The 22,105-nt window shown below is 38.6% G+C and overlaps 1 protein-coding gene across 1 annotated transcript; it reads right to left on the bottom strand.

The window, feature by feature from the left end:
* C2H5orf15 (chromosome 2 C5orf15 homolog) lies at positions 1-21,838 on the bottom strand. Its single transcript, XM_072400770.1, has 3 exons — positions 21,647-21,838; positions 2,097-2,719; positions 1-820 (listed from the first exon to the last, which is right to left on the bottom strand). Exons 1-3 carry the CDS (start codon positions 21,747-21,749, stop codon positions 692-694), a joined length of 855 nt encoding a protein of 284 aa, XP_072256871.1. The 5' UTR covers positions 21,750-21,838; the 3' UTR covers positions 1-691.
* Positions 21,839-22,105: the final 267 nt, after the last annotated feature.

Here is a 22,105-nt window from a genome sequence, read left to right as displayed (position 1 = left end):
TTTTTTAAAAGTACATTTTTTATTTAATTATTTTCATAAAAAGCAATGTCCAGCAGGTTAGAAAAGACTGAGAAACTAAGTATCTTTGCATATTAGGAATCTTAGCAACTATGGTGTTGATTGGACAAATATCTCAATATACAAATATCAGTTCTGTGCTTTGCCTATGCAGGTGTGTTGTAGAGGTATGTTGACATAGTAATCAAATCATGGTACCAATCAAAATAACTGCAACTACAATCAAGCATGCAGAAGAATTACATTTTACAATCGTAACCATAATGAACATTTTTGAACAAGCCCTTAAAAGAAGGGGAACAAAAAGCCAAAGCAATCACATGCTTTTGAGGTAGCAATCACATGCTTTAGGCTCTAAAGCAAACCAGACACCATGTACTTTAACCCTAGAATTCTGAAAGGCTATGAAGGATTCATACAACTTTTCTGACATATTTTTCTATAATCAAGTACATTATCACACTACATTCATACCTGAAAATAACTGGGGGAAAAAAAAGGCTGAGCCACAATTGCTAATTGTTACTAAATTTAAATACATTTTAAAGATAAAAAAACTTGTATGGATAGTGAATTCCTGGTGGATTATAAAATAAAATGTTAAATATTTTTTATATTTGTCTGAACAAATCAACTGTCCACAATAATTATGGTAATTAAAATTCCCAATCAATTAAAATTTATAATTTGTCCTTTTAAGAGAAGGCATTGCTTCGGTCACATTCTGATCCAAGCGACGGTAACCTGCATTTTTTGAGCACAGGCTGTCCCTCCATCTTCTTTTCTGGACCAAAAGGAAGATCTGAAAAAATAGCATATGTTAATGTATTACATTTGAAAACTTCCCCCTCCCCTTCAAGTACTTTAGTAATGTAATTTTTACAGTTTTAATTTTCTTTTAACCATTTTGAAAGTCCTCCAAAAAAACAAAAAGTGCTATGGAGTGTTGGTAAAGTAGAATTAATGGCAATAGACTACATTGGAAACCTCTTATGGCAGGCTGATATTTGCAAATTAATAATAGTCTGAAAAGATAACTTTAAAATGCCTGCATTCTAAAGTAATTTTTTCTGATGAAAAAATTAAAACATGTAACCTCAGGAAAATCTAAAAATATCAAATATAGTTGTTTTTTTAAAGTTGAATAGGTGCAATAGCCTCCAGGGTTTTTTCAGGATTGTGAGGGATGTATCCTAAACACTGCAGAAACCTCAATGGACTAAAGACCAAACAAATCTTAATTTTTTAATATTAATTTTAATATCAAAAAGAATAACCCATTGGGATGTCTCTCCTAAAAGAATATGGGAAAATATGTTAGTGTAAGTGAACTTTTTGGCCACAATTCAAAAAAAGGGGAAAAAAAAAAAAAAAAAAACTTTGTATAGCCAATAGAACACCATTTTCTCATCAAAGCATGGTGGTGGCAGTAATATGCTTTAGGCTATTGCTTTTCTTCACCTGAAACTGGGGTTTTAGTCAAGATGAACAGTTCCAAATACCAGTCACTTCTGGCCCAAAACCTTTACGCATCTGCTAGAAAGCAGAAGATGAAGTGGAATTTCACCTTTCAACACAAAAATGACCCCAAGCATACATCAAGCAACAACTAAAGAATTAAAAAAATTAAGGTTTTGGAATTGGCTAGCCCTAACTCCAATTGGAAAACCGAGGGGGGGGGGGGGGGGGGAAGAGACCTGAAAAAAGCTGTGAACAAGAAATGCCCACAAAACCTGACAGTTGGTTTGGAGCACGTTTGCAAGGAAAAGTCATGATGTGCCAAGGCTGTTCATCAGAAAGAACAAAATTGTCAGCTGTGTAACAGGCCATTACAACTAACCCTGACTCCAGTGTCCGTTGTGATCTTTGAGGATTTTTTAAGACATTGCTTCAAAATAACACCTACATAAGTCAGGAATAACTTTTTTTTAAGCCTATACGCTGCTTAATAACATACACAAAGAATGTCAATACATTTCTTGGTTTTACACATGCTTCAAAGCAGAAACACTTATATATAGTATAATATTATATATAATATATAAATATATATACCTATAAGGGGCCATCAAACCTACCTTTCGTTTGTTGTGGTAAGCAATATACACAACAGCAATTAGAAGTCCTACTAGAACTAAGTGCAAAAAGAAGTGGCTGTCCTCATCATGACTGTCCTCATCAGTGCTTAGTTCATATTCATTGGAGTCTGAGTCATAGTCTGCATCTGCAGGCTCCTTGTCTCTTGTTCCAGGAAGTTTGTTCGCTATGCTTAAGGTGTCCTCATGATTAGATGAAAGGTCATATTCCTTTTCAAAATTATATTCCGCATCATCTTTCTCAAATTCATGGTTTACAGTGGTTGGCATGTTCGTGCCAATGACATTTTTTGGGTCAAACATCAGGTCGTCATCACTGGTTGGCTCATTTGTGGGATCAGTATTAGTTGAAGTTTTTAGTTCTACCAATCTGCTGAGAAGGACAGGTGTTGTCGAAATGTTCCCCTTCTCTGCCATCTGGGTGTTGTTGATTTTTTGAGTTGGTGCTGAGGTAACAATGGTAACATTTAAAGGAGCACTTGTCTGTACACTAGGTTCACTTTGATTCCTGCTCACATTTTTGGTAACAGTTGTCAAATTCGTAAATGGCAAGTCTTCCACTGTATTAGGAGTCGTAAAAGAATCCGTTGGTGTTGTTTCCGTGCCTTTATGAAAATAAAAAAAAGTTATATTATAGAATGTTTTGAGTTTACCACTGCTGTTTAATTTATTGCATCTAAATCACCTCAATGAGGAGAAAGGACATTTCAAGAAGAGCTATACAAGAAGGTCTACCATGTTACCAGACATTTAGAAGGCACAAAGATTAAATGTTTTGGAAATTACCAGTCCTTAGAAGTGGAGGCTACATTTGAAATACAGTGGCGAATGCTTTCCCTGGTCCACCGGACTCATATACGAATTTACAACTGTGGAAGTGAAGCACAGGTATACCATTTATTCAGGCAGTGTTATGCCGTCAGGAGCTCAGTATGTTCTCAAAGCTGGGAGGGAATACAGCTCCACAGGACAAACTCTGCACTATGTGTTAGTTTTTTGCTACATTATATGAAAAGTGACTGTTTTTTTTACTTATTCCAGTCAATTGGGGACTTGAGTGAGTCACTTAGTAGCTCAGCTAAGCCACCATTTGTTGTTGTTGACATTTGCTGCAATAAAGATACAGGCCAAAGCCTGTATTGAGTTTTAACTGGAAGTCTGCAGTATCCTGTTTGGACCACTCTGACACCCCATTGTCCAAGGAGATAATCCTACCTTTGGAATGGTCCTACCAGCTGATTGGGCGTGAACAACGACGTTACAATCAGCTATGTCTACATGCGATCTCCTATCTTCTCCTATTAGAGTGTGCTACCAGAAGGAGAGCAAACTTGCAGGGCATGCTCAGTGTTAGCTCCCTGAGAGCGGGCGTGTACTTTAGACCTGGGCAATCAGTTGTGGCTGCTCCCCACCCACCTTGTACTGTGAGATAATCCCACCCCTCGTGCAGGATCATGAGAGCTGTTTCTGTGCCCATGCATGTATAAAAAAAAACTTTCATACAGTATATCCTACACCCATTGTCATAAAAATGAAACATTTTCAGGGTGCACAGAGGACCATGAGAGTTGCTACTAAAGTAAGTTTCACCCCCTTAAACCTAACAAGTTACCAGATACAGTGTCACAAGCATAAAATCCTAATAATTAGGAATATTTTCACATTAAGGGGAGCTATTTCAAAACAGGGTCCCCAAATTAAGTTTGCATGTTAAGGACCCTCAGGGGTCACTGTCAATTCGCTCTGTGCTGTAAGTGCTCCAAGTATATACTTGCTCATTCAAAAAACTTCAAGGCTGCGGTAAGACTGGCCATAGAACCCTGCATAGGGGGAGACGCGCCCGTACCATTTACCAACGCCTGGAGTCAAATCTGTGGATGCTATAGTGTGAGAGACTGAGTGGCTGGTGGGGTGCCTGTTACACATAGCTGACCACTCACTTTCTGTGAACCCCAGTTTCTCTGAAATAGAGGGACGTTGGCAAGTAAAAATGTGGGAGCCAGTAGGAAATCCCTTTTGACCCCCCCCTATTAAAATGTTATATGCATCATATCATGCTACCCCGTCACATATACAGGTAGGTCCATAATTATTTGGACAAGGACAACTTTTTTCAATTTTTGGTTCTGTACTATACCACAATTAATTTTAAATGAAACTGCAGTTGAACTGCTTTCAGCTTTAATTCAATGGGTTGATCAAAAAGATTGCACAAAAATGTGAGGAACTAAAGCATTTTTTTTTTTTACACAATCACTTAATTTCAGGGGCCCAAAATTATTTGGACAATTAACTCAAAGGCTATTTCATGGGCTGTTGTGGGCAATTCCTTTGTTATGTCATTATCAATTAAGCAGATAAAAAGCCTGGAGTTGGTTTGATGGGGGGATGCTTGTATGTGGAAGATTTTGCTGTGAACAGACAACATGCTGTCAAAGGAGCTCTCCATGCAGGTGAAACAAGCCATCCCTAAGCTGCAAAAACAGAAAAAAAAAACATCTGAGAAATTGCTACAATATTAGGAGTGGCAAAATCTACAGTTTGGTACATCATGAGAAAGAAACAAAGCACTGGTGAACTCAGCAACCCCAAAAGACCTGGACGTCCACAGAAGACATGAGGCACAGGGATGGGGCAGCACGGTGGCTCAAGGGTTAGCACTCCGGCCTTTGCAGCCCTAGGTCCCAGGTTCGATTCCCAGCCAGGACATTATCTCCATGGAGTTTGGGTAGTCCCGTTTTTATCCCACATGCCAAAAACATGCAGTAAGGTTAATTGGCGTCTCCCTAAAAAGAATTGACCTTCCACTACATTACTGACATATGACTATGGTAGGGACATTAGATTGTTAGCTCCTTTCAGGGACAGTTAGTGACATGACTTTGGACTTTGTACAGCGCTGCGTAATATGATGGCACTATTTTAATACTGTGTAATAATAATAATAATGATCGCAGAATCATTTCCATGGTGAAGAGAAACCTCCTCACAACAGCCAACCAAGTGAACAACACTCTCCAGGACAGGTGTATCGTGTAACCTTGTCACACAAAGCTAGCCCCTTACTTTCTGTAAACCCCAATTTCTCATCAGTGGAGAAAGGGAAATGTAGGATAAGTGGAGATTTTTGTGGCTACCGACCCCCCCCCCCCCCCCCCCTATTAATTTTATCACTCCTGCCATACCAAGGTGCCCTGTCCCTGTCATATAAATGTCCGTGCATTCCAATTTCTCCTGAAAGTGGAGCTGTAGGTATTTTGAAATGTAGGATAAGTGGCAGACTTTTGCAGCTAACTCCCCCTAAAATGGAATTGCTGTGGCACCATCACAAGAAAAAACTATAGCTATTATACCATGCTACCCTGTCTCACACATGGCCACTTTCCATCTATGAACCCTATTATCTCAGAAACGGGGAGATGTAGGGACCTGAAGATGTAGCAGTAAGAACATGTACCCCCTGGCTATCACATGAATTGCATTTTCCTGGAAGTATCCATTGCAGAGAATTTGGGGTACAAAGAAGGTTAACGGCCCCCTAAAACTGACAGGATGCATTGCATGGTGTGGTTTCTGCTTTGGTACAGGAATAGTAAGCGGGGTGCAATATATGACTGGCCAGCATTGTATGATAGCTTTAGTTTTGTATCTTTCATTAAAGTTTACCATAAACTTTAAACCATACAAGTTTTTAAGGGACTATAGTGGTATCTTTAAATAATAAAATGTTGCATTAATAAAATGGGCATCAAATGATGAGTGCAGAAATTCTTGATTTATAATTTCTGTTATTTAGTGCATGAACATTACGGTAATTAGAAATATTTCATTTAATTTAATTTTAAATTAAAACTATTCTAGTTTTAAACACACATATTTAATTTTTGTTTGCATTGTGGCCCACACGTTTTATCTCTCTCCAGCCAAAGCTAAACTTAAATTACTAACACTGGAGAATCAGAAGGATAAGGGTAAGCCTAACTTCTATGTCTATCACACATGTGGGCAGTGATCCAACAGAATCTTTCCCGACTTCTGAACCAGTTTCTGACAACTCTTAAAGAAAATGTTAGTATCCCTGAAAAGCTCATTACACACAGATTTCCTAACACTATTTCAAAAAAGTCTGTTACAGGAGGTTGGTGACAGTCATTGAAAATAAATGAGAGAATACACTACTGCACACAATCAGCTAGTAGATTCACATAATGAGACTGAGGATATATTGCAACATCTCAAGCTGGCTGATCAAGGATTGCTCCAGAAGAAATATCAAATTTAGAGGAATTGCAGAAAATATTCCACCATCAGAGCTCATTATCATAAATAGATGAATATGGTGCTGATACCAGCTGCATCTCCATTTAAGATCTCTATTGATAGAGCCCATAGGCTCCCATGGCCGGATCATTTGCCAGATATAATTGCTAGAGATGTTTTAGCATGCATCCATTGTTATCATATTAAAGGCCATTTATTGGCTATTTCTCAGAAAAATGTTGCCATTTTGCCTGATCCCTATAGCCACATGTCAATGTTCGCCAATCTCTCATGAGCAACAATCACAGATAGGCGAAAGTCTCTACCAATCACCAGAGCCATCAACATGCCATATAAAAGGAGACTTCCTGTGAAAATACTATTGTCTTATAATTGGCATGTCATCCGCGATTAACTTTGCTTAAAGCTGGATTGGGCCTGCTGGAGACATGGGGTATTCAACCATCCCATATTATTAATACAGCACACCCCAAACAGTACATCTCGTCTAGTGGCAGATTGAGAAATGAAATCTGCTTAAAAGCTACACCATTGCCCTATCATGTACGAATATCATGCCTATAAGATTTTACCCACACATACCTGCAGATTTCAAGCTATCTCAATCAAAATACTTCACCCTAATAAATTATTGAATTTTTTAAATGTAGAATTGTTGCCAAATTCAGACGCCAGAAATATGAACTGCCGTTTAATGCTGCCTGAGGAACCCAATAAGGATTCATCTTTTTATGGATACACTTTGGCTTCCTTATATTTTCACTTGAATTTGCTCAACCAAGTCAAGTGTCGGTCCACTACCTGTTTCATATTCTTTTTAACGGATCATTATTTGCCATAATTACAAAGGATCCAATTTCCTTAATATCAGTGCTACCATTTTAGCCAGTTTTCCAATGCTAAGATGGACTTAACTGTTTCTCAAAGACTTCCACAGCCCATATACTCTTTTCTAATAGTTGAACATGGTTTTACATCTTTTTTTTTTTTTTTTGATAAATGCCATTTTTTTTTTTGTTTAAACCAGGGATGCCCACGCTTTTTTGGCTTGCAAGCTACTTTTAAATTGACCAAGTCAAAATGATCTACCAACAATAAAAACTTGGACTTAACTCCTGTGTGCAGTAGAGTTTATTTTGAAAGGCAGGGCTCCGCGATCTACTTGCGTTGCCTCACGATCTACTAGTAGATCGCGATCCACCTGTTGAGAAGAATAATATAGAAGACACTAAAAAGCAAAAATGATGTTCACCAATTATTATTACCAATGGATTCCCCGAAGCTAAAGAGCCCAAGATAAAATAAGGGAGAGTCACTATAGCTATAAGCAAACATTTATCTTTTTTGCCTATACACATGGAAGCAGACTGTAATGGTTGTTACATCATCCTTATTGTTACTGTCAACAATATTACTTGTACTGGTCAATATATATACTCCAAATGTTTGACCAGTCTCCTTTATTAGAAAGCTTATAAAAAAGTGAAGAAAATCCAACAAGGTCCTCTATTTTTTTTGAGGGGCTTTAATTGGGTACTAATCACTTCCTTGCATACATGCAATAGCAAAAGTAAATCCAGATCTTGTTTAAATCATCTTAACATGTCTTGCTAATGTTTGTTTGTAATTTGGAAATGTCATCATTCCACTGAATAGGATTTTACATTTTTTTTCCCTCCACATAAGTAATACTTAGCTCCCTGAGCGGTAATACCGAGTGTGGCTTGGGGTAATTAAAACATGCTGCAAAAAAAACTGGGCCTATTGGCGTCCTGCCTGTCGGATCCCATCCTCGGGCCGCATCCTTCCGCTCTGATCTTCCGCTGGCTAGTGCGCCGACATTCCCCAGGAGTTCCCAGTGACGTTGGTGCGTGCTGGCGGTATGGCGGGAAATTCAAAATATTTTGTATAGGATTCAATACAAAAATAACTGACTTGTATCCAATAAAAAATAATCATTAAATAATATATATAAATAAATATATATATATATACACACATATATATATATATATATGTAAAAAATATAATATTTATGCTACTGTACAATTATATTACAGGTTTCAGTATTTTTATGCACCCTTGTTTTAACAGATTTTTTTATTTTATTTAAAGTTTATCATTAAATTCAATAAATATTGGACATATTTTGGTTATGACTAAGAGTTATAGGCCTACAATTTAAAATAAATTTCCATGCAAAACAATGTACAGCTTTTGGCATAAAAATACTGACATAATTAGACCACCAGGGAGGTTAAGGATTGATTTTTTTTTTTTTGATAGACAAGCTAACTTTACAATCAGCAACTTCTATTATTTATAACATAACATGGTTGGACCATGCTCCTATCTTTTTTTTATTTATTTAATCTTTAACGTCTAGGTTCACACATATACAACATACAAATGAAACAACAAATACAATAGTGTTTACGGTGTACAGTGTACACTGTACAGTGGTCATCATCAAAACCATCCACAACCCTTACCATCTCAGTTTTATTTTGACTTTAAATGGTATGGAATGGGGGAGGGGGTAAATGAAAAGAAAGGAAAGGCAGTTAAGTGTAATGTAGACCGGTAAGGAATTGAGGGAGGGGGATTAAGGGGCAGGTGAGGGGGACCAGACAAATACAGCTCTATTAATCCACTGTTGACCTATGCTTTGGAGAAAATGCCCCACAGAGTGTGAGGTGGGGATCTCTGAGTCAACTTGCCTTTTGTGCAATAACGAACTGCATTGAGAGGAGGTGCTAAATTGAATCCAATAGAACCAAGTCTGTGTAAAATTTGCTGCATTTTCAGTTCCTGAGGTCATCATTTCCTTCATGCTATAAATGTCTGCCACTAGCCAATGGCTGGGGTGTTGTCCCGTTTCTAAAATGACTGTACAAACAATGGGATCTGAGGTTTTGGAAGGGAAGTCTGAATGTCCCAGTATAAGGGATAATGAAGATGGATAGGTGTCAGAGGACTGGAACTTGAACTATTTAGTTTTGTTATTTTTTTTAGTATTGTTAAAGTGGTTCCTATCAGTTTTCACACTTATTCTAAGTGTGTCAGAGTGCCAAATGAATTTTATGAATTCTGACCTAAACTTAAATGTGTGGTGGTGCGGATAGGTAATTCTTGTAGTAGATACAGAAGTCTGGGCATGACATTTTTAGAATTCTACATCCCCCAAACCAGGTAAAAGCCCATTCTTTCCATTTTTGGAGATCCCCCTGAATATGGTTAAGAAGAGGAATAAAATTAGGTTCCATACCCTGCGACAGGTTTGCTGGCATTTGGGTGCCTAGGTATTTAATAGAAGACGGTGCCCACTTAAAGAGAAAATTTGGTGACAGTGTTGTCGGAACTAGATTAGGTAGAGAAACATTTAGGGCCTCTAACTTCTGTATGTTAGTTAGACTAGTCAGTGAAGCGTTGGAGTTCTAATAGAAGATTTGGGAGTTTTGGTATAGGAAACTATACGTAGAATAGTATATCATCCGCATACGCAGCTAATTTGTGTTCATTGTTGCCAATCCTTATTTCTTTCACATCTACATTAGACTGAATGTGGTGTAAGAAAAGTTAATGTGAGAATGAGGAGTAGTGGGATAAGGGGACAGCCCTTATCATGGTGTGTAGGAAAGTACAATCTTTGTACTTTGTTCTCAAATGCTTTCTTCACATCTGTCGAGAGAAGCATTACCGGGATTTGAGCATGTTCTACAATGTTTTTGGTGCATCTTGTGTATCTCTCGTGATGGAAGAAATCCGCTTTGGTCAGGGTGTAGGATACTACTTAGAATAGGAGTTAACCTGTAGGCTAAAATACTTGCAAATAGCTTCAAATTGCATTTTGACAGTGATATGGGGCACATATACCTTTTCTGGTTTCAGGATAAAACTGTAATTTGTGCGGACGATGGGCCTGATTTATTAAAGCTCCCCAAGGCTGGAGAGGATACACTTTCATCACTGAAGCTGGGGAATCCAGCAAACCTGGAATGGATCTGGTCCAGGATTGAAAACATTTGCTATCAAATAGCAAATGACTTTGAAGAAATGCATTCCAGGTTTGCTGCATCACCCAGCTTCACCGATGAAAGTTTATCCTCTCCAGCCTTGAAGAGCTTTATTAAATCAGGTTCTGTTTGGCATAATCTTTTCCTATGTTAAATAATAAATGCTATACTCCAGCAGCCATTATACCATTTTGTTATAGCATTAGAGTGATGTCAAAAATACAAATTTAGGCCATAAAACTCCAACCAACAAACAAGTAAAGATCTCAAATAAAGGGTAGTGAAACTTATCGTTAGTGTCTATTTAGTCAGTAGAACCAAATGCATGTTGGAGTAAGAGAGGAGCGCAGACTACGCTGGGTCCCAGGAAATCTCAGATGACCACATACAAAAAGTATTTCTACTGGTATTCCCTCTTACTTCGGGTGTTGGTAGTAGGGTTTACTAGTGGAAATAGGATTATTTCACTATGGTCACGTTAAGGCATGAGTTTCTGAGGGGTTCACTGTGTAAAATTAGGATGCATGTCAAGTCAAGTCAGATGAGTTAGGTGGTAAAGGTCGTGGTGGTGTAGAAGGTCGTATCCACAGCTTACCGGTGGAGGTTGTGGTAGCTCTAGGGAGTACCCCTAGTGGTTCTCCATGGAATCTAGCCAGTTGGGGACCGAAACGGGGTCTGCTCCAAAAAATTCAAAAAGTGCCGGTAGTTGAGCTGGCATGTGGAGGTCAAAGGCAGCGTTGTTTTTGGTTACCACCAGATGAAAAGGGTGACCCCATCTATAAGTTGCAGTATGGGAGGTGAGAAGATCTAGTATAGGTTGCATCATGCCTCTCATGCCAAGATCCAGCAGGGGACATCCTTGGGGTGATCATTCATTGTTTCTCTCCTCAGTCCCACTCAAACCACGGCTAGGCTCCAACATAGGTCACTGCTTACAGCGTAGAGATAGGAAGCCTGGGTGAACACAACAAACCCGGGAAATCAGTGCCTTCTTTAGTAGATCTTCAGGATCACTGATGGTCCAGGATCCCTTCCACCCAAGATGGTGCCATCCTCACCGCGATCACTGGACAGAGCCACAGCTCCACATGCAGCTTTGACTCCCTTCAGCTATAGGGGATCAGAGAGGATGATCCAGGAGGACACCTCATATTGCTGCTAAATTCACAGAATACTATGCCTCTTTATACAGCCTACACCAATCCCACCAGATCGCAGAAGCTCTGAACTCTAAATTAGAGAGGATACAGAGATACCTGGATGGTTTGAACCTCCCTAGTTTATCTGAATTTCTCAATCTCAAAGACTAGAATCCTCTATTACAATAGAAAATATTATATAGCTGCCTTCAACTTGCTGACCGCAGAAGGGAATCTGCCCAAGGACCCTTCGGTCAATGATCACTGTTATTCCTAAGGCTGACAAATATCCAACAGCCTATAGTAGCTACAGACCTACATCATTCCTAAACCAGGATTTAAAACTATTCACTAAGATTTTAGCCAACAGAATTCAAAAATAAAACATCCACAAACTTTTTTATTTTGACCAAGTGGGGTTCATGCCTTCAAGAGAGGCCAGGGACAACACTTCTCGGGCCATAAATTGGATACACTTTCCCGTGTCCACAGGGAGGCCATCCATGTTGCTCTCCACAGATGCAGAGAAAGCCTTTTGAAAGGGTTGACTGGGATTTAATGCGGTCAACACTAAGGGTTAGGGGCAGCCATAACAGCCAATTATTTATCTGCTTCTGCATTGACGACAGTGGAGAGGTGTCAGAATCCTTCCCTATTTCTAATGGCACTAGACAGGGTTGCCCTCGTCCCACTTATTTTTATCTCATTCCTGGATCCTTTACCTTTTGGGCCTTGAACTGGGTGGAACCGAGCACAAGGTCGCACCTTTGCAGATGACCCTTTGTTTGTTATCACTAAACCTGCAATCTCTCTCCCAAACTTAATACCGACAATCAGACAATATGGCTCCTTGTCATATTTTGAAATAAATTATTCCAAGTCAGCGGTCCTCAATGTCTCCCTGCCCAGGCTATCTGTGCTCAACTTATGCCTTCCTTCTCCTTTAAATGGGACAAAAGTGCAATCAAATACTTAAGGATTCTGCTTCCCATGGCTTTATCTTTGTCAGTTCTTTATTTTACATTTTTTCCCAATCCTAGCCACTATCACAAAACACCTAGAAAGGTGGTCCTCCTTTCATGGTTTGGATGCATATAGGTCATTAAAATAAATATATTACCAAAATCTTGTACCTTTGCAGGCACTGACGATTTTTATACCTACTTCATACTTCAAATCCATACATTTAAAGGTATTTTGGTGGTTTTGGGGTAAAGTATCACCGCCTTAGTAGAACCCTACTGTTTAGGGCTATAAAATAGGGGGCGTTAGGGGTTCCCAAGTTTTCACAGTACTACATGGACTCTCATAGGATAAACAATGGGTGGAAAATTGAACAATCTTACTTCTACTCCTCTCACGTCTATCCCCTGGTTGTCGACATTGCCACAGCCTGCATTGAGAGCACATCCAAATAATTTATGCCACATGGAGGGCATGTAAGAAACCCTTGTTTTAATCAAAATTGTCTCCTTTGCCTTCACCATTACTGTCAATCTTAGGAAATCCGTCTTTCCTCCTAGGATTGGAAGTTTTGCAGACTACGGGAGTGGAGCACTTTGTACATCAGGGTCAATGGGTAACCCAGGAGATGTTGACGGCTACCTTCGCCACCTACAAATTAGATTTTTGGAGATCAATATAGCTTCTGCACTTCCTAAAATCCCTTCTTTCTGATCACAGCAACATCTGGACAAACTCAATGTTTGAGCTGCTATGCGATGGGTGGGGCTCGACCCGACACTCTCTCTCCTTGTTATATTCCAAGATCAACTCTGCTTGTGATAATTTTTCAACTGCCTACCTCAAAGCATGGGAGGAAGGACTAGGTTGATCCATAGATACCTTGATAATTAGCCTGGTTCATAAATTCTCCATTAGTAGTAGATATCAGGAAATGAGTTACATGTAGTAGTAGATATCAGGAAATGACTGACCTTTGCTGGCGCAATGGCCACGTGAAGGGTAGCATGTTGCACATTTTCTGGTCATGCCTGCTACTGCGCCCTTTCCATGATCAGGTGGGATTCCTTATTCAAAAAGTTACCACGCATAATATACCAATGGAACCTGGGTGCTTTCTGTTGCACCATAACACTTTTTCGGAGAAGGCATAGATGGGTTCTATCATCAGGCACCTCAATATTGTTGCCAACTCTTGTATTGTGCTGTATTGGAAATCAACAGTTACCCCAACCTGTGGTTTCAGGCTACATAAGGTGAATGACATTATGATGATGGAAGATCTTACAGCTAGTACCCAGGACAAATTCAACGCTATGTAAGGGAAGTCGGACATGTTATAGGAAAACACCAGAGTTTAAGAGCTACCTGGACCCTGCTCTTACTTGACATGTTTATGTAAAATTAATATGCTATATTTGCGCTATTACACATTACTGTACTCTTTGGTAAATAAATGAGGCCACCTGGCACTTCTTCTCGGGTTGTATACTTATTATGCTGTTGATGCCACAGATACTGAAGCTCTCTTTTTTACAGACTTTTTATTGGACTTTGTGATGTACTCCTTGTGACGTTAGTTCATCTTTCCATGTTTTTACCCGTCTAATTACTACCTGTTAAACCCTGAAAATTTGGAAAAATAAGAATGATTTGGAAAAAAAGGCAAACAGCTTAAACATAGAATCCCTTGTATTTATCACCCCATTATGAAAGAAAAATTATACAACCACAACAAGATATTGCCAATGCTTTTCGTGACTATCACCAGTCTCTCTATATTCTAAAGAATAATTAGTTCACATCAACCTTCTATATTCAGTCATAACCGATTTCCCTAATTTAGTTGACCTTCCCTAAAATCTCACCCTCTCAGTTGGAGGATCTTAACAAGCCTTTACCCTAAAGGAAAGAGGCAGCGCTTAAAACACTCATTAAATGAAGATCCTGAATTTGATGGATATATATCGGAATACTATAAAGTTTTTTCTCAGATCCTTTCCCTTTTTTTTCCCCATTTAGTTTAAGATTTTAATGATGCTGAAAGATCAGGATTTCTTCCCTCAGAGATGTAAAAAGCCATCATTGTCACATTTCCAAAATTAGGGAAAGAGCAGGTCTATCCACAAAATTTCAGGCAGATACCCTTGCTAAATATGGATCTAAAAATTTATGCTAAAACTATTGCTTTAGGACAGGTACATCTCACCCCTCAGTTGATTCATCCACATCAGGTCAGGTTTGTTAAGGGCAGACCAGAGCTAGGGAAAAAATCTTTATAACAAAAAAGGCTGGTGTGCCATCTACCTTCTCTGACTAGGCTGGTTTTTGTTAAGAGAATGGATCCATGCTGCCCATTTTGTCACTTTATGTATATATTATATATATTATGTGTTCGTGCTGTTGTCATTACCCCCAATGTATAAGCCTTCCTATCTACAAATGTGCAACTTTCATGGTACATGGTTTCAGCCTCATGAACATATTGCACAACAAGATTGTTTGCAGATATATATTTATATATGTACATACGGTACCCTATATCCCCTTAGTTATACATACACTATACGCCATTTCCCAATATTTAGGTTTTATATTAAGCATCATTAAACAAGGCAGGTAAGCATGTGTGGGAATGTTTGTGATTTGTTTACCCCTTCCAATCACACAAGGGGCAATAAAACAGATGCCAGTAAACAGAGACAGTTCCCATAACAAACTGGTTACCAGTAGGGCCTTTAAGAGGGAAAAAAAACAATCAGGCCTGAGTCAGCAGAGGATAGATGAATAACTGCACAGGTGGGTTAGTGGTGATGGGCCATTTGGACCTTTTGTTGACCCCTAAATCATAGATGACCCCACCTGGCTTTGGGTCCAGCTTCCCTTATCAAATTAGTTGGGAGGTCTAGTAAATTCCTGAAGTTTGAAATAACCAATCCCTAGCTAGGGGAATGTGTCAGCCAATAGGTGTACTACAGATCACACCCAGTAACCAATCCAAGATCCCCCATGAGATCTAATAGGAACTAACTCTATAATAATAGTAACTGAGAGAATGAAATTCTCTGCTCAGTTCTGCTCTCTTTTTCTTAGGCTCTTCTGTGGTAAACTTATCTTATTGAGCTCTCTAATTAGGGAATCAGGCTCCTGGGGTACCCAATTAACATCTTAAAATGTAGATATAAGATATCCCTGAATGCACTGCTACATTGCCTTAGATGTGTCCATGTTATTGTTATGATGTTTTGCTGTTTTGTAATCGCAGGATTTTTTATTAACCATTATTAGATTACTACAGGGGTTTACCTACTAACAACATCATTTTCATGTACTGTATATTCATATCCATCAATATTGCGGTGTATTTTATGTTTCAACTTGTTCCTTAGTTAAACTGAGTGACTAGCTATTATTTGTACATGAACCTTCATTTATGGAATATATATGTGCATGGATGGGGTTATATAATATCTAAATTTATGCAGATAATATTCGTATTCAACAAATGGGGTCTCAAACATAAAATCTTAATTAGAATCAGTGATCTTTTCTCATTAAAGTGGACCTAAAGTAAAAATAAAAAAAGATGACACCTTTATTCACACAGATCTGTGAGATATGCCGCTGTATTTAACAAAAAAACAAAACCTGCACGAGTGAGAAAGCCATCTTTCTTTTTTCAATGACAGAAAAGTCCCCCCTATGAATGCCTGTTCTCGGAGCCCAAGCCTCCTTAAGGCATTTAATGAAAAAACAAAGGGTCATCTACCCTTTTATATGAAGTAAAAATTGTGGTGATTGGCTATATCAAGACAGGGGACCCCAAATTGATTCTGCATATTAGGGACCCCCAGAAGGCCCCTTCTATGGCATTGAGCATTAGAGTACTGCCAATTGTCTGTGCCTGTGGTGCCTCAAATATCTGCCCGCTCACCAAATTTTAAGGCTCTGCTCACTCTGTTTACTGGCGGAGAAGTTGCACTGTGGTTACCCCTTCCTCATGCCATGGCTTAGGCGGACACGCTAAGTACCACTCACCGCCACCTGGATTCAAATCTGCAGACGCTGCTGTGCAAATGAGTGAGCGGCTGGCGGGATGCCTGTTACACATAGCTGGCCACTTACCTTCTCTACAGCAGAGGAAATAAAACAATAAAATGTGTACATTTGGATTCAAGGAACATAAAGGGACATTTATACGTGACAGGGCAGCATGGAATCATAGTGATGATGTTTTGATGGTGTGAGTCAAAAAGTGTTTCCCACTGGCTCCTACATTTTCAGTTGGCAACATCCCTCTGCTCTAGAGAAGGTAAGTGTAGCTATGTGTAACAGGCAGCCCGCCAACCACTCAGTCCCTCTGACTGCATCTTTTTATTTTTATTTTAATCTTTTAATTTAAATACTTATTTATATTTTCAGTAATACAATATTATTGTTATCTTGTAATAAAATATTTTAAAAATCTGTTCATGTTTTTTAATATATAGTTCACCCAAGGGGGGCGCTATCACACACACAAAAAAAATGGGCTCTGACCCAAAAAAGTTTGCGAACCTATAGTTTAACGTTTATCATCAGCCTTTATTTCCCTGAGGGTTTTTAGACTTTACATTCCAGTACATGCTTATGAAAATGCAAAACCATCCTGAAGCAACAAAAAGCCCACTGACACAAGCTCATACTTCCACATATACTACTAAGCAAGGTTTGCACTTATGCCATTCCATTAGAACATTGATCTAAATAGGTAAAACATATTAACCTACTTATTCACAAAGTCAAAATAATATTCTATCTAAAAAATACACTGCTACATTTAGAGTACAAAAAAAAAATACCAAAGACATACTGTTTTACACCTCATAGATCCAATGAGAAACACATTGTTCAAGTTCCACTATTTACATTATTAAGCAAACATTTAATGTCTAGAATTATCTTTTCATGCCTTCTTGCAAGCTAATATTTTTCCTTAACATATAACTTAAGAACAGGAAGTTTAGGGAACAGAGGAAAAGTTGTATAACACTGGGGAACAATTTTAAACACATTCTTTGTTGACTTCAAGCTTATTTGCACTAAAATAGGTATGCTGATTCTGAAAGTGCAGTTAGTTTTCTTCTATCACGTCAGGTTTTTTCTCTACAGTAGTTATTGCAATTACTGTAGCGTGGATTTGTATAGGCTATTCATTTACACGCAAGACAGTGTGGTCAGAGGTTGTGCGCTGCTCTACGTAGTGAATAGGCAAAATGTATTTTTCTACTTTTCTTCGTATTTCCTTTCTTTCAGATCATGTCTGGCTCTGCTGTTTTTCGTCGTAAGTGCCTAAACAACCCTGATTCATTTTGTTATATATGTGGCAGTTTCACCATTCCCAGTCAAAGAGCGAACATCAGCACATTTGTAGAGCAAGCCTATTTGGCATATTTCAAATTTAAACTTGGTGATCAAGATATGTCTTGGCCCCCCTTATAAGGTATACAAACAGTGTGTCGAGGGTTTACGGGTGTGGACAAAGGGAACACGTGATAAGATGCCATTTGGTATACCCATAGTTTGGCGAGAGCCAGGAGATCATTTCAGTGACTGTTACTTTTGTATAGTGAAAACTTCAGGATATAACAAGAAAAATAAATGTAACAGAGTATCCTAGTCTACCATCGGCTATACACCCAGTGGGTCATTCAGATGAAACCCCAGTGCCGGTTTTCGTTACACTACACGAGTGATTTGGCACGTGATTTGGGACTATCGAAGAAGGCTTCAGAACTCCTAGCATCAAGACTGCGTGAGAAAAACCTACTTGAAAAAGGAACAAATGTATCCTACTTTCGAACCAGAGAAATTGCATTTCTGCAGAACTTTAGAACTGACAGTGGCTTTGTGTAATGCCATAACATACCTTGTTTAATGTAGAAACTGGGAATTCCAATCTATAACTCAACTTAATGGCGACTATTCATCAATAGCTCAAAGTGGAGCTTAAGTGTGTCCTCCTTCACAATGGCAATATATTTGGGCGAGTCCCAATTGGCCATTCATTTTCACTTTGTGAAGAATATACAGACATAAAGAGAGTCATTGAGTTGTTGCAATATCACCAACACAATTGGGTCATCTGTGTTGACTTTAAAATGGTAAGCTTCCTTCTTGGTCAGCAACGCGGATACACCAAGTATCCCTGTTATCTGTGCATGTGGGACAGCAGAGCTCGTGAGAGGCATTGGGTTAAAAGAAGTTGGCCTCCAAGATCTGCCCTGAAACCAGGTGATCCAAACATTTTACATGAGCCACTTGTTGATAGACAGAATATTATATTCCTGTTTCTGCACATAAAACTGGGTCTGATGAAGCAGTTCGTTAAAGCTTTGCCAACTGAAGGAGACTGTTTCAAGTACCTTACTTTGGCATTTCCTAGCCTGTCATTTGAAAAAATAAAGGCCAGTGTGTTTGATGGTCCACAGATTTGCTTGGTTATCATTTAAAGCCATTTGTCAAGGACTTTCTTGGAAACACACAAGCAAATTATTACACAGAAATTGTCCAGAAGTTATTGGAAAGCTACAAAATGCTTGATTGCAATATAAGCATCAAAGTGCATTTTCTGCATTGCCATCTTTCTAACTTCCCGAAAAACCTTGTTGCAGTCAGTGATGAGCAAGGTGAATGATTCCACCAAGATTTGAAGGTCATGGAAAGACGGTATCAGGGTAGATGGGATGTACATATGATGGCTGACTATTGTTGGAGCATCCGGCAGGATTGTCCTAACACTGAATACTCTAGGAAAAGCTACAAGCGTAAATGTTTACTTTAACAGCCTACCTGATTTTCAAATGTTTTACTGTAAAAAAAATTAGAGTAATAAATCCTTTGTATGAACAAAATAAACCTAAATAAACAGTACATTCAAAGTTAATATTTCATTATTTTTTCACTGTATGTAAAATGTGTTTGTTTTTAATGGGGGGTAGCCTGTATTGTAAAAACTGAATGTGATAGCAAAAAACTGGGTTATTAACTGGACTCACCACCCAAAAAGTAGTAAAAAAAACAAGCTTAAGATCTAACGCAACAAAAAAATGTGTTCCCCAGTGTAATTATAAAATAAAGGTTGTATACAATTACCAAGGAAGTGGTTTATGAAAGTCTTCAACACAGCTCAGATTTTATGGGGTAAATAAACACAAGATAAATACAATATCCCTTATTTTTAATTATGCACTCTTTTCTGAAGTTTCATTTTTCCATATAGAAAAAATATGCAGTTATGCAAGGGTCTTCATTTAAACACTGTTCTTTCTCATAAGCAAAGATTGCACAAAAAGTTGTACTGAGCATTGCCTACAAGGATAGCTAAACAACTAGCAATTGAGGAAGGTAGCACAAGAAAAAAATATGGCCACTGCTAACTGTATTGCAACATCTTACCCAAACGCCCAAAAAGGCCCATCAATTCTCCTAACGAGCCTATTAAAATGAATGAGCAGTTGGGGGGCAATTGGATGGCGTTTTTCCTGTTCTTTTTCTGCCACATATCTTGGTTTAAAGCATCTTTATGAATGCTTACAAAAGCTGTATCGGCATTTATAAACATTTAAAATTACAGTTAGTGTGTAAACTTAGCCTAAAGGTAACAATATATTATAACAAAATTACAAGAATTTATATTGTGAACTTTTAGCAAGAAAAAAAAAAAAATGAATTAAAACAAGTTGAAAGCCACGTTGAAAAACCAAAGGAAACATCAGGAGTTCCTCCTGAAATATAACAGTAAACCCCCAGGTATGCCCAGGTACTACTACTGTACCAACAGGCTCCTAGCTGTTTATCTGCAGTGTGACAAAGGCATTGCTGGCTATGACTACCAGCCTCAGAAGATTTGCTGTGGTGAAGGCTTGATCTGATTGCTCTGAAGTGGAACAATATTTAAAAACTGAAAAACTGCGACCAGGCAGGTCGTAAAATTACTTTACCTGCCTGACTGCAATTTTTCAAATGCACTGACCTGTCCTCTCTTCATCGCCTTCCTTTGGCCACCCTGAGTGGGCCGGGGTGACAATGCTTTTGCGCGAGATCATCTTTTAGTCTGAGCAACCTGAGGGGAGACGCACCACATCTCCGGCATCATATGCAGATTTTCAAAGCAGAACTATATTTAGTATAAAAAATAGCCATTTTTTTTTGTTTTAAGATTCAATAGGTCAGTGGTAACCAACCTGGGTTTATTTCTTTCAAATCTTTAATAATAATTAACGTAATAATTATCGTTGGAAACAAATGATTAACAACCGTTTGTCCGATAACCGTTAACAAAAAAAAATGCACAACGAAGACGAACGAGGAATGTCGCTGGAAACAAACGACCATCCCAGCAGATCTGATTGGGTGACGATCGTTCGCTATCTATTGTGTACGGTCGTTTAGTGATGGTGGATTGTTCTGTGATACACTTTCTCCTGTACATGTCATTTCCTACATCGTTCAAACGATTGTATCTAGTGTGTGTACATTATTGGTGGATTATATTTGAACGATCGTATCATTTCAGCATGTACAGAATTGTGAATAATACGATCGCTCAAAATAATCGTGAATAATTGTTGATCGGTTGTTAATTGTTCGTTATTTCTGTTTTATTATTAAAAAATAAATAAATTTGCAAATATTGTCCAAATTTTTCTGTGAACAGGTTGGCGACCGCTGCAATAGGTAATGGTGAAACCATGTTAGTTCCCTTTCTGAAACAGTTTCTGCTAATCTTGTTCAGCAACAAATGCAAATTCCTGATCAAGTTCACTCTCTGTACACTCTCTGTCACTGAACTTGTTCATTAGTACAAATCCAAGAGGTGAATCTTTCAACGGCGAAATTAAAAAATAAATACATAAAAAGGCAAGATCGGAACTAATGCTTCCTTACTTTATCCAAAACTAAAACGACTTTTCTTTACATACTTTGTGAGAGAAATAAGGACATTGGAAGCAGTATAAACTATCTGCTTTAAAGCATTATGGGAAGTGTAGTCCGATTACAGCCCCCTCCTATTCAAATGACAGTGCTGCAACAATTACCGTAGAACAGATTACAAACTACACAAAGCAGTCCTATCCCTTTGCCAACTTACTGTCGTCGACTATTTCAACCGTGGTCTGTGCAGAGGCCGCACTGACGTGAAGCAGAAAGAGTAGAAGCAGTCCGGCTTTCCACGGCGTCTTACGGGCAGCCATTGCAAACGAGGAAGCGACGTGTTAGCAGGCACAAGTATGTATGACGTCACAGGTATTGACACACAACTGAAACTTTGTCAACCTAATGAAAGGAAAAAAAAAACTCGTTGCCACTGATATTTATACCCTCGTCTCCACCCTTTTCAATCTATCTACCAATAGGAATCCAAAGAGAGCGGTGCTGCCCTTCCCTAGGGAGGACGCGGTACCCAGCTCCTGTGAGAATCGCTCAGGCATCTGTGTAGTTCTAGCTGAAAGGATTTTTACTACACATTTATTTCATAGTAGATGTTGGAGCTGAATAAAATTGTGCCAGAAGTTGCTGCTTTACTAACAGTGCGACCTGCATAAATGTT

The sequence above is a fragment of the Pyxicephalus adspersus genome, chromosome 2, assembly GCF_032062135.1.
Source record: "Pyxicephalus adspersus chromosome 2, UCB_Pads_2.0, whole genome shotgun sequence".
Taxonomy (NCBI): domain Eukaryota; kingdom Metazoa; phylum Chordata; class Amphibia; order Anura; family Pyxicephalidae; genus Pyxicephalus; species Pyxicephalus adspersus.
The sequence above is the reverse complement of the archived record's forward strand: the minus strand, read 5'-3'. Positions and strand labels throughout refer to the sequence as shown.